The 12,638-nt window shown below is 37.6% G+C and overlaps 1 protein-coding gene across 1 annotated transcript in view; it reads left to right on the top strand.

Moving 5' to 3' along the window:
• Positions 1–63: 63 nt before the first annotated feature.
• FRY (furry homolog (Drosophila)) overlaps positions 64–12,638 on the top strand; it is a gene marked incomplete at its 5' end in the record, with an annotated part of 83,413 nt that continues 70,838 nt past the window's right edge. Inside the window, 9 exons of the mRNA XM_010137254.1 lie at positions 64–188; positions 384–441; positions 4,304–4,395; positions 4,599–4,771; positions 6,732–6,892; positions 7,721–7,831; positions 9,171–9,325; positions 11,250–11,349; positions 11,647–11,818. Coding sequence (XP_010135556.1) covers positions 64–188; positions 384–441; positions 4,304–4,395; positions 4,599–4,771; positions 6,732–6,892; positions 7,721–7,831; positions 9,171–9,325; positions 11,250–11,349; positions 11,647–11,818 — 1,147 coding nt within the window. The remainder of the gene's footprint in view (positions 189–383; positions 442–4,303; positions 4,396–4,598; positions 4,772–6,731; positions 6,893–7,720; positions 7,832–9,170; positions 9,326–11,249; positions 11,350–11,646; positions 11,819–12,638) is intronic.

Raw genomic sequence — 12,638 nt, forward strand, 5'->3', positions numbered from 1 at the left:
TATATATATTTACTTTGTACTGATAATCTTGACAAATCTTAGTAATTTCTTAATATATTTCAGGCTATTGGAACTCCATCTGTTGGAGTCTTACTAAAGCAACTAGTGCCTTTGATGAGACTTGAAAGCATAGAAATAACAGAATCACTTGTATTAGGATTTGGAAGAACAAATTCCCTTGTTTTCAGGTATTTCCCCATTTTCCGCACATTCTCAATTATTTCCCTCTAATCCAAATGCATTATTTTTGTTGCAATATAAATATAGTTTTTATTTGCACTTTTTATGTATTTAATAGATTTATTTTTATGTATTGAATAAACTATTGATGCTTTTCAGTGGAGACTGGATTTTATTTACAAAGATTTTTTTGTATAATATAGGGAATTAGTAGAAGAACTTCACCCGCTAATGAAAGAAGCCCTAGAAAGACGACCAGAGGTCAGTTGCAGAAATTAAATGTACTGGTTTGTTTAAATTGTCAAATTTATTTAAAAGTAGTAGTTTTGTCCTTTTGAAATACAAGGATATTCTTCTGTACTATGTAACAAGTTAAGCCCTGTGTGAAACAAGAATTGTATTAATTGTGTATAAGAACATAACTTTAAATAATTCCATTAAAAGCTAATTTAATTTAAATTCTGTTAGTGATGCAAAATGTACAATATAGAAATCCAGTCTGAGGAAAAAATTCCAGTCAAATATGGACCCTTCTCATATGGAACTCAGAGATACTGTAAATTCACTTTCGATGTCTGGTTAAAATACCTTGTAATATAGCTGGGCTACAAGTACATTTCACAGCAATGTTCGTATGCGCTTTTTTATTTGCGAGGTGCTCAGGGTCATCTATTTCAAGTTCAGTTGACATATTTTTTCATTCTAAATGAAAATCAGTGTTTTCACCTGTATTATAGTACTCTCTGTCGTTATAATCAAAAGTAGTGCAGGTCATTCAGTCTGTCCAAGGGAGGATGACCTAGTCCTGTGAGTGTCATTCCTGACAGATGTTGTCTCGACTGTTCTTAAAAATCTCTGTTGTAGACTGTAGCCTCAGTAAGCAGTTTAGTCACAGGACGTGTCTGTGCAGCTAAACGGGAAAGCCATGGGGAGGGCTTCAGTACTGGACACAAGTTGTGGTTCTGCTCAATTTTTCCTCCCTGGCCCAGTTTTGGACCATTCCAGCTGGCTCCAAGACAGAAATCTGAGATGGCTCTGGAGGTAGCTCACTCCCAGGAACAATACCCAGAAGGCACCAAATCACCAGACAGAGTCCTCCAAAGTACCCCAGTTGCTTTTTCTCTGCTACGCTTCCCCTTATCCCTACATCCCTGCGTGCAGCAGCCTACAGCCCGGGCTGCGAAACCACTGCTCTGGCGGCAGCACAGCCCTTAGGACAGGCAGCGTGTGATACGAAAACACAGAGCGATAATGCCTTGGGCTAGTGAAGGATTTCATGAGTCCCGCTAGGCAACAAGGACATAGCCAGCCTTCTTGAGCTCTTCTGGAGCAGAGTGAATATGAGGCAACTTTTGCTACTTGACTTTAGGGTCATGAACAGTCCTTGTCTCTGTTTATCGGTGTAGACAAAGCCATTGTGTCCATGCAGCTCTGGTGAGAAATCTGTGCAGCTGTGTACAAAGCAATGTTGTTGCATTAATACTCTCCTCTGCTGTCCTCCAGGCCTCCCGTTCTTGGCAGGCCCCGGCCGCCCCGTGCCCAGGTCTGTGATGTCCGGAGGTAGAGCAGCGACTCTTTCACGGGCACCCCCTTGCTGTGGGGAAGGAGCTTGTGTGCCCTTGTGAGGTTGAGAGCTGTGCTGGTGGTGGCGTGTGCCTCCGGTGGGGTCTCCCAGGCCAGACAGGTCTCAACTGAAGGGTCAGACAAAGTGTGTCCACGGGCAGGATGGGCTCACTAGCCTTCGGGCAACCATCCTAGGAGAAGGACAACTCTGACCCAAACCCGGGCAGATGGAGCTCGTTTAGCCTTTCAAGGCTCCATCTAAGAGAAGGATACTCTAACCAAACCTACAACCCGAGGACTTCACTGTCACCGTCCAAGCTCGCCAGGCCCTGGCAGATGAACCTCAGGTGTAAAGGTTGGAGCCAGTTCCGCACACGTTGCGCCTCACCTAAAAAATCCACCGAGCAGACTCGAAGGGTCCACTCATCGCTTGCAGTGAGCGTGGGAAAAGCCCTTCCCAGATCTTCATTCACGAAGCCAAGCCATGATGACTGACTGACTCTCCTCTGCCCAAGCTTGTTTACCTGGTTTAGGCAATTTCAAACTGTTTGTTCACTACTCTGTCCTCCACAGCAGTTTCAGTAAGCTGTCAGAGACCTGCTGTGCTTGCTGTCCCTGTCTGCAAAGTCTTTGGTGCAGAAGCCATGCAGAGGACGGTGCTCGGGAAGAAGATAAATCATTAATAGGTGGACAGAGGCTGTCAACTATGCCCAATATGGAAATAAACAAAAATTAATTAATTTGGCAGGCGCTTCATTCGTGTTAAGTTTTATGTGGACAATTCGTAAGTCTGTGTCTGGCAAACGTCCACTACCATTTCTACTCTGTGTTGCTTCACACCTCAATTCACTTGTGTGCCTTCCATCCCTATGAAGTCACTGACTTGAAGGTCACTTGTTCTGGTACTGGACAGAAGTGGGTTAATACACATTAGTGCAGCCACTTGCCTCTGCATTTCTGCCTGTGCATCATCAAAGACAACTTAGCATAGAAAGGCCTTTTCTGGAGACATACATATCCAGTCCCCCTCAGGAAAGGAATCACAAGAATGCAGAGATTTACAGTATGCTGTAGGAGCAAATTTAGTGCATGTGTCAGTAGAGGAATATGAGATCAAGAAACTGCCACATTAATTCCTCTTATTGCTCCTGATTTGAAGAACTGGGCCACCTTCCTGCAAGCAGCATCACCAGTAAACCCAGGAGCAACTGTATGGGTTTTGTATCTGTACAGAACATGGCAGGCGTCCATGTCAGCAGGCAGGTATCCAACTCATCAGAAATAACGTCCTTGAACTGACATATGCTATGACTAGAAAAAGAATTACCAAGAACTGCAGGGGTAAACCAAAATGGACATTACACCAGATCCACCATGTGGGTGCTGGCACAGAGCTTGCCAGCTCGCCTCCAACACTGTTGCAGGAGGCAGCTGTGCCTGTTAACTACCGTCTTACAATAAAACTGTTTTTTTCTCTACACGTGCTTCCTGGAAGCATTAAGGTGTAAAGGGAGAAAAACAGGGCTCGGAGTAGGACAAGACAAATGACATAATGATTTGAGTAAAACCTTTGGCTAGGATGCTGCAAATTGCAAGTCCTGGGTCAGAACATCAGGGGAAGTAGCACTTCCTTTGCCCAGGCATTTGCTACTACTACATCAGCAGAGCCAGAGTACTGGGTGAGATAAGCCTTTGATCTCATTCAGTATTGCCATTCTTACATTCTGAAGAGGAAAATCTGAGCTTTCCCTGAGCTTTTCTTGTTCTGACAGCAAATTTCTTCTAGTGCAGTAACAGCTTTTTGACATTCTCACATTTTTTTGCTTAGTGGAGATGCAGGATACAAAGAAGCAAGTCAGTTTAGCCCTTCAGCAGAGAACAGGCCTTGTTGCATTCACATTTTTCAAGGCAAGATAGGAGACAGAAAAGACAGCTTTCTAGCAGATAATGAGATACGATGAACCAGTTAACAACAGTGCAGTCCTGTTCTGCAGGAGGAGTATATTAACTGTGTGTGCAACCACCGCACTCAACACTTCCAAGGGTGTACTAGAGCGGTGCTTGCTAGGAGCTAACTTGAGTATGGGTGCTCATGTAGCCACAGCATTGCCGAATTCAAGAACGGCTAACCTGTGAAATATTCTCCTAGGGTCTGGATATCTGTTCTGCACGTTACAATGCTTCCAGCACTCAAACTGGGTGGAGTTAAGCTAAAAAGAATATCCTTGCTACCTGAAGATAGCGTGATTTTTGACACATGAACCTTGAATATTAATTCATTTTATATCCAGTATTTCATTATTTCATTTCCACATTTTCAGTGAAGACTAAGGTAGCTGTTACCAGTTTGTTCAAGAATAGTTACAAAGTCCTATTTAGTTCTGTGTTGATGTGTAAGCACATTATGATGAAATAGCCAAAAGCAATCAAGTTCCCTCATGAAGAAAATGCTTTCAGTGGAATTTGTAATTCTCACTACTGTACTGACATTTCTGAAGTTACTAATTTTTAATGTATGCATCTATGCATATAAAAAATGTAATTTTTTTCTAATTCTAAGAACAAGAAACGTCGAGAACGCCGAGATCTGCTAAGACTGCAGTTACTGCGAATTTTTGAACTACTTGCTGATGCTGGTGTTATAAGTGACAGGTAGGACTACCACTCATCATAAATATTGATCTTTAAGTGAAATAATTTTCTGGTTTGTAACAGTGAGTTTATGTCAGTAAATTCTTTGAAGAACTGAGTAGTCTATCAATCAGATATGGAGAGATTTTTATGCATTTCTTCAGAAACCTGTCATATAACTACACTGTTATTGTATATTAATGTGCAACTTTCCTTTATGCTAGTACAAATGGAGCCTTAGAAAGAGATACGTTAGCCCTTGGAGCCTTGTTCTTAGAGTATGTTGACCTGACTCGCATGCTTCTGGAGGCCGAAAATGACAAAGAAGTTGAAATCCTTAAGGATATGAGAGCACATTTCAGTGCAATGATTGCCAACTTGATTCAGTGTGTTCCAGGTATGGTGCTAAATTATCTCAACATACTATGAAAATGCATTTAATATATGTAAATATATGTATTGGAAAAGTTATTTTTTATTTCTTTTTTTTTCTGTGCTTTTTTCACTGCTTATAAATTGTCATATAATAAATGCAAAGGGCAATGTGGACAAAAATGTATTCAAAAGTCTATTAAGAATCAAATAAAAAACCAGTAAAGTTTGATGAAGCTTGTGATAGTCAGATACAAGCATCACCTCTTTAAAAGCCCAGCAAAGAAATTGTCTGTGACCTCTAAGGAGCTCCAGATTTCTTTGACCTAAAGCCTTATTTTCTTCCCTTTGACTTTATTGCCAGACTTCCCATAAACTCAGACAGGCCTTGAAGAATATAGGCAGGTGCAGAAATGTGCAATTTTAAAGGTAGTGAAAAGCTTGCCTGAGGGGCTGAGACTGTATCCCGTGTTACCTGACTCCAGCTGTATAGCAAAGATTTCTCCAGGTGATTTCTAGAAATTGAAAGATCACTTAAAAAATGTAATGTAATTCCATTAGCGAAAAATGCTAAAAAGGCCTCTGGAAGGATGATGATGATCTGGAAGATGAGGTCTGGAGCTTACTCAGTCCATGCAAATCTGCTTGCTTCAGTTCGTATATTGCAGGACACAGCAGCATTGGTAGCAACAAATACAAAGGAATTCAAAAGAGTAAAGCGAGGGAATAAATAATGTACGAATGCTTTCACATAAGTTTGCAGTGTGTAAATTTTGTCAGAGTTGTATAGTTGCTTTTAGATATAAGAGACATTAAATTACGTAATAGTTGAACATAATGAGGAAAAAAGCATCCCTGCCATTATCATTTAAGACAGTAAAAAAATCCCTTTTTTACTGAGTGGTGTTAAGTTCTTAGCTACTGACAACAAACAAAATAAATACTGAATTTCTTTCCTTTATTCCTCTTCTAAATGATGTTCATTAACAATACAGAATTTGTCTAGTGGCTGTTTGGCCATGAGTGTTTCCAAAGGCCTTCCTCTTGGCATTCATTCTCACGTTCTCCAAGGCATTGGCCACACAGTAACTGCATGTTGTGTGATTTTTCCACAATGAAACAGCCATGCTGTATGCTTTCAGGGAATACAGTAATAACTGATCCATTTCAATAATGCAGAGATACATTTTCTGCTAACAAGATAGCTTTAAAATGTATCAATAACAGAGCCATAACATTTGACTCCTAGCAAGCAAACATTTGTTCTGTCAACATCTATCATCTTTAACCACTGTTCATATTGATTTGCATTAGTATTGTCAGTTAGACTTTGTTGGCTTCCAGCAGTTTCTAGGTGAAAAATGATTGGCCAACAGCAGTTTGCCAGTCTCTTTATTAAGCATCGTACCGCCTCTGCCGTCATGTGTTGCTTAGGGGAATTAAAACTATTGTATAGTGGATTTCTCTTTTTTTTTCTCCACATAGCTAAGAATTCATAGATATTTTCATTTGCTCCACAGGTAATTTAGCCATTCAGAAAACACACCACATCTTTGTCATAAATAAACAGGCGCCAAATTTCTTTTATTTCTTGTCCCTACCTCTGACTGTATTAGAGTAAGACATATGTATTGTTTGGGCTTGTATTTAAAGGTTTGGAAAAAACAAGTAAATATTTACCACTGAAGGAATACAAGAGGCAGTGAAAAGTCTGAATCTATAGTTAGTTTCTTGCGTGCTGTTTCTGAAGTCAGCTGTACATGTTTGTATAACTACACATTAATTCAGAACTGAAGGTTCTTAGATATATGATTCACTTCATTAGATTTTTAAAAGGAACTTGGACACTTTGAAGTGCCTCTACATTGAACATTTAAGAAAACCTCCCTTTTTGTAGAGATTTGAAATTCATGTCATCATCTCTGCCACATGAACATGTATTCAACATTAACAAATCACAACTCTTTCTATTTCTTTTCACTTAGTTCACCACAGGAGATTTCTCTTCCCTCAGCAGAGCTTGAGGCATCACCTGTTCATCTTATTCAGCCAGTGGGCAGGACCTTTCAGTATTATGTTCACACCACTGGACCGTTACAGTGATAGAAATCATCAGATTACAAGATACCAGTATTGTGCATTAAAGGTATTAAAAGTTTCTCTGTCAAAATCAGTAATGGCAATTTTCCAGTCAAAATACAAGTAATTGTGAGGTTTATTTGCTTTTATTTCACAGAAATTTGAACAGGCATATTTGAGGCAAACATGTATGCTCAGATGTATAAGTACAATGGTATCACAGAATGTAGCAGTATAAGGCACTGAGATTACACATTTTTTTCTTTGTAGACACTTTTTGAGGCTAATTATTTTCAAAACCAGAATGCGTTTTAAAATTTTAGTTAGCTGTTCATTAAACAGGTTATCAGAATCAGTGAGAGAATCTCTGAAATTAAATACTGTACCAATTCAGCATCACATGCACATCTCAGGACTGTCTCCCACGCTTGCCTGGAGACATACTCAATAATAATAAAATACTTTTGTGGCAAAACCAGTTGCAACTCCCACACAAAAGTAAGATGGGAAAATAATAGCTTATGTACTTACATAAGCTGCATCACTGTGTGTAAAACAATTTTAATTTTGCATAAAGATACTATTGAAACATCTGTGTATTTTAATTGTTTTTGTAGCGGGATTTGTAAAGATTGAATAAAATGACAAAAGAATGGGGAAACTGCGCTATAGTATTCTTTCCAGAATGCTTAAACTGAGCATTATCTTGAATGCAGTAATGTCTATAGCAACATAAGTACTGAATTCTAGCAAAATCAACTGTTACTGTTTTCACCATAATTCCCTCAAAAAGAAAAACAAGTGGCAATCCTGTTAGCCAGGATCTGGACTCAAATCATTCCAAAAGCTCATTCATTTTTCTTTTTTGTGTAACTAAAGTTTCTTGTGTCTTTAGGCCATGTCAGCTGTGCTCTGCTGTGGACCTGTATTTGATAATGTTGGTCTCTCTCCTGATGGGTATCTTTACAAATGGCTTGATAACATTCTGGCTTGTCAGGATTTACGTGTAAGTACTCACCGAAATGCAGCGCTGATGAGTAACTTCGATATCTGTACTGAGCGGGTAAAGAGCTTGTGACTAAGAACTGTGATTGTGTGTGTTCTATTTGGAGCAGGAAACAATAGCTATATGCAAGTTCTAATACAAAAGTATTACAAATATACGTACAATGTAATTCATTTAAAATCATTTAAACAGTAAAAGAATTACTGTTCCTAAAAATATAATGTAGGTAAATAATAAGCTAAAAAAATTGCCTTATGGCTCAGTGTTGCTTGTTACCAAAATGTAAACTTTTCATCTGATGATAAAGAAAGGTTGAAAATGGTGTGAGTTCAAAAATATTTGTATTTCTATTTGGAATACTTCCACCCACCTGCTCCAAGTTTCTGTGGAATAAGAATGTAAAATCCTTTCCTGCTTGGTGACTCAAATGCTGGTGAAATAAATCTGAGTGACAATAAGCGAGCAGATCTTCCAAAGAATTCAGGAGGATAAATAATCAGGAGAGGAAAAGAAAGATTTCTTTTTCTTTTTAAAGAACATGTAATAAATCATTCTTCCAGTCTTCTCTTCCATTTCTGTGAAGATGGGTTTTGACTTTATAACTACACAGTCCTATTTCTGTATTTGTAGATGGTTGGACTATCCCTTTGATTAAGGAGGAGTAGATTGGTGGTTTCATGAAGTGGAGAGAAAGAACAACAATCTTTTCCTTTGTGGTGTCTTGCACTTTGACCTGCTGTTCTCCCTAAAGGTCTCATACTAGCACAGGTCACTGTGATTGCTAAAAAAAACACAGAGAGCAAAATCTAAAGGCTTGTGGAGCAGCTAGAGGGTACATGCCATAGAAATGGTAATTGACTGGGAGAAAAAGATTGGACAAATTCAAAGAAAGAAAGGATAGCTAAAGAGAAAATCTTTCTGAAATTCGATAGGATTTTTGAATGTTGGTGGGGATGGAGCTATAAAGATATATAAAAGTGAAATTCTTACAGATGTAGGAGAGAAACACACAGCACAAGAGAAAGGAAAAGGTACATTTTTCCTCCTGACGTTTTCATTATCATCAACAAATACTATATCACTATGTCTGATTGATCATTAGTATATACACCGCTACATATTTATGTAGTCTTTGAACATACAATTTTCTTTCAAGTGATAAGTATTGAAAACTGAGTCACATTTAATCTCTGCTATCTCTAAAATAAATCTATGATAAATTTTGTTTTCTTTTTTACTAATTTTGAATACTCCGTTTTCCTATGTCACTCTAAGAATTGTAGAGCATGAACATATCTGATCTCACCAATTATGTTTTGACATGTATTTATGTTCTCAGGTTCATCAGCTTGGCTGTGAAGTTGTAGTCCTGTTGCTGGAACTGAATCCTGATCAAATCAATCTCTTCAACTGGGCTATAGATCGATGTTACACTGGATCATACCAGCTTGCCTCTGGATGTTTCAAAGCCATTGCAACTGTGTGTGGAAGCAGGTATTAATTAATCCATCAATCTACACTTTGAGATGTAAAGAAAACCACGGATTCAGCTTGTATTGTAAAGGATTTAGTCACAGTCTTATGGTATATCTTCTCAAACAGTTCTTGGGGACTGTATTGCTTTATTTCCATGATTCTGAAAGCAAAGTGATGTGCTTGGTAGAAGATGCTTGCACTATATACATTTTTGAGATCTGTGGCATTTTTATGCTATTTTGCTGAGGAAGATACGAAGGCTTTCATTTGATTTGACTACTAGTTCTTTTACTGATATCATCACTGCTGCTCATGCTAAGCAAGCACGAGCTACATGAAGACACAAGTACAAATATTGCTTTTGTGTCAGGCCTTCATAAAAATCTTTTCTCTTTTGTATTTTTTCAAGACAAAATTTAGAGAGAAATTCAGTGGTAGTCTAAAAAAAAGATAATATGCATGTAATTAAAACAAATTGGAAGATTTTAGCCTTGACAAAAAATAATTTGGCAATATGTCTTGGCATAGTTTAATAAAGAAGTGCTTGGATACAGAAAATCGAAACAAGTCAAATGTTTTAGAATTTATCTGTAAAAACATTTTGTTCTTACAGGAGCAACTAAGCTATAGACTGTATTATAGTAAGATTTTAAAAATATGATTGGAATTTTGTGCTTGCAAAATCAGTTACTTTAAGGGGTCTTTTTGTTGTTGTTTAAGGAACACAGAAACATGTCAGGTTTTCAGCCAGTCTTTTTTCCTTGGATTGTGTTACCTATGCCACTGTGTCCTAAAAATTAATCTTTCCCATACTTAAAGTAGAAAGAGTATGATCTGCATGATTGACTTTGAAGGGAAACTCCAATTTGTACCAAGTTGGGGATTTTTATTTATATTTGAGAACTGTTAAGAGTTTTTCCTCTACCATGTATCAACATGTGGCCTCTCAACATAGAGAGTCCACTCCTTAAACAACTTGTAAAATCAGCAGTAAAATATCTCATTGCTGATGTCTACAGATTTCTACAAAAAAGCTACTTTGCTCAATTTCTTTTTTATTATTATTTTTTAAACTTAATAGCAGAACAAAGAAACTAGTGTAGAGAATGGATTGCAGCTAGTATTTGGGATCACCAGGAATGTCCCATGCCACGCATGTATTTGCTATATTTTTTTAACACTAAAATGTTCAAATAAGCATTCTGCAGCCATCCAGGAGCACAGTAGCTCGCACCTAGGATGAGGAATTGATGGTTCACAGTTGAATCAGGTGTGTTTACAAATCATCATGAGAAAGCAGAAACTTCTTTAGTGAAAATCCAAATACTGTGATATGTTAATTGCTTTTCTAGGAATATTCTCATTAAGTTAACACGTTAATATGTTTGCCCTTACAATTAACGTTGACTTTATAGATAGTGGACTTTTTGAAGCAGTTCTTCATGTTTACTCTTTGAAAACAGTTTTGATAAAACTGTCTAGCATCTGGCAATGTTTATGTCAGAGGTAGCGTCTTTTCTCTAAAGGGACTGTTTTCCTTGCGGTCTGGCTTAAGAAGTACTTTATCCCTGGAAATTTCCATGCTACCCTTCTTCTCTCATGGGTGTTGGCCTGTCCTATGAACAGTTTATGTTATAAATTAAGAAGAATTAATAGTTACAGATGCAGGTATTGCATTTCTCGCGGTGGGTAACTCAGTGTATTCCTAAGCACTAGCCCAAGGTAATTAAAAATAATCCTTTATTTCTTTCTTCCCATTTACCAGATGGCCCTTTGATGTACCAGCATGTGTTCATAAAAGCTCCCTTTCCCGTGTTCTGGTGGTAGAACAGAGAAAAGAAATATTATGTTCTTTTTAGACCATATTACAGGGCAAATCAGAGTGAATATAATCTGCATTCCTCTCCCAACGTTCACAAAAATGTACTGTTTATTCTTCTAGGAACTATCCTTTTGATATAGTGACGCTTTTAAACTTGGTGCTGTTCAAGGCATCTGACACCAACAGAGAGATTTATGAAATTTCCATGCAACTTATGCAGGCATGTATCAGCTGCTTTTTATGTCCTTCTGTCTTTTTTTTTTTTGTGAACTTCTTATAAAGTATTGTTTATTTGCTTTTGAGTTTTGTTTTGAAAATAAATAATTTTGGTTTGGCTATAAATACTTATTTTAATATAAAAATTAATGGAAAAATGTTAGTTATGAAGTCTTTCAAATTTGGAGAGCATGTAGAAGCATTGTAGATCATTCTCTGGTATCTAAACTTAAAATGCTGACATTTCCTGAATTAATGAATTTTTATTGTCTCATTACATTATTTTTTTTGTCTTTTATAGATCCTTGAATCAAAGCTTTTTGTTTATTCAAAAAAGGTGGCTGAGCAAAGACCGGGCAGTATCTTGTATGGTACGCATGGTCCATTGCCACCTCTTTACAGTGTCTCACTTGCCCTTCTTTCATATGAACTAGCAAGGATGTATCCTGAACTTACCCTTCCGCTTTTTTCAGGTACCTATACCTATTTGACTTATTGTCTGCTTTACATCTTTGTACAAATGGTAGGCTCCTAAGACATTTCTACTGGTGAACAGCAAATCTCTTTATAAATTTAGCTTGACCTGTTTTTCTTCTGGTTCAGGTCAAATCAGATTTAGGAATGGAATATGTATTTCCTAGAGGTACTTAAACAAAGTACAAAACAGCTATTTAAAAACTCTGTTTGGGGACTTGTGTCATTTTAGGGTAACTTTGAAATTAAAAAGGCCCTGAATAAGTTAAAATGACATTGGTAAACTACTAAGCGTAGTGATTCTTCTTATACATACATTTGTAAGATGATACTTGTGAGATAGAATTCTTCATTTTATATTGACTTTAACTTTGGGAATATTGATTGCCTGTGTCCAGTTTTACTAATGATTCCAACCAAACTGAACGAACAATTTCTGCCTTCTGCTATTTGCCACATCTGCAAATCTTAGTATAATTTTAATTTTATCATACATACGTTTGGTCAGGGTTACTGAGAAAAATGTTAAAGAATCAGACCTGCAGGAGCATCATTCAGAATATGCCCGCTCTGAGACCATTCCCGGGAGCAAAGACGTAACTGTTTTAATCCAGCTAATGTGTTGCTCTAGTTTTTAAATAACAGAATGCAATGTCTGTAATCATGGGAATTCTTACTGGCTCTTAAAATCCCTTTCTGTTGTTTTTACTCAAGTCTGTAGGGGCTGGAGGAAGGGCAAAGAAACAATACATCATCCATTTCTCAGTGCCCAAGATACCAGGAGTTATAAATAACTGGTGTAGGGCAATTCTGAAGCAA

This window comes from Buceros rhinoceros, unplaced genomic scaffold (genome assembly GCF_000710305.1).
Source record: "Buceros rhinoceros silvestris isolate BGI_N320 unplaced genomic scaffold, ASM71030v1 scaffold19245, whole genome shotgun sequence".
NCBI lineage: Eukaryota > Metazoa > Chordata > Aves > Bucerotiformes > Bucerotidae > Buceros > Buceros rhinoceros.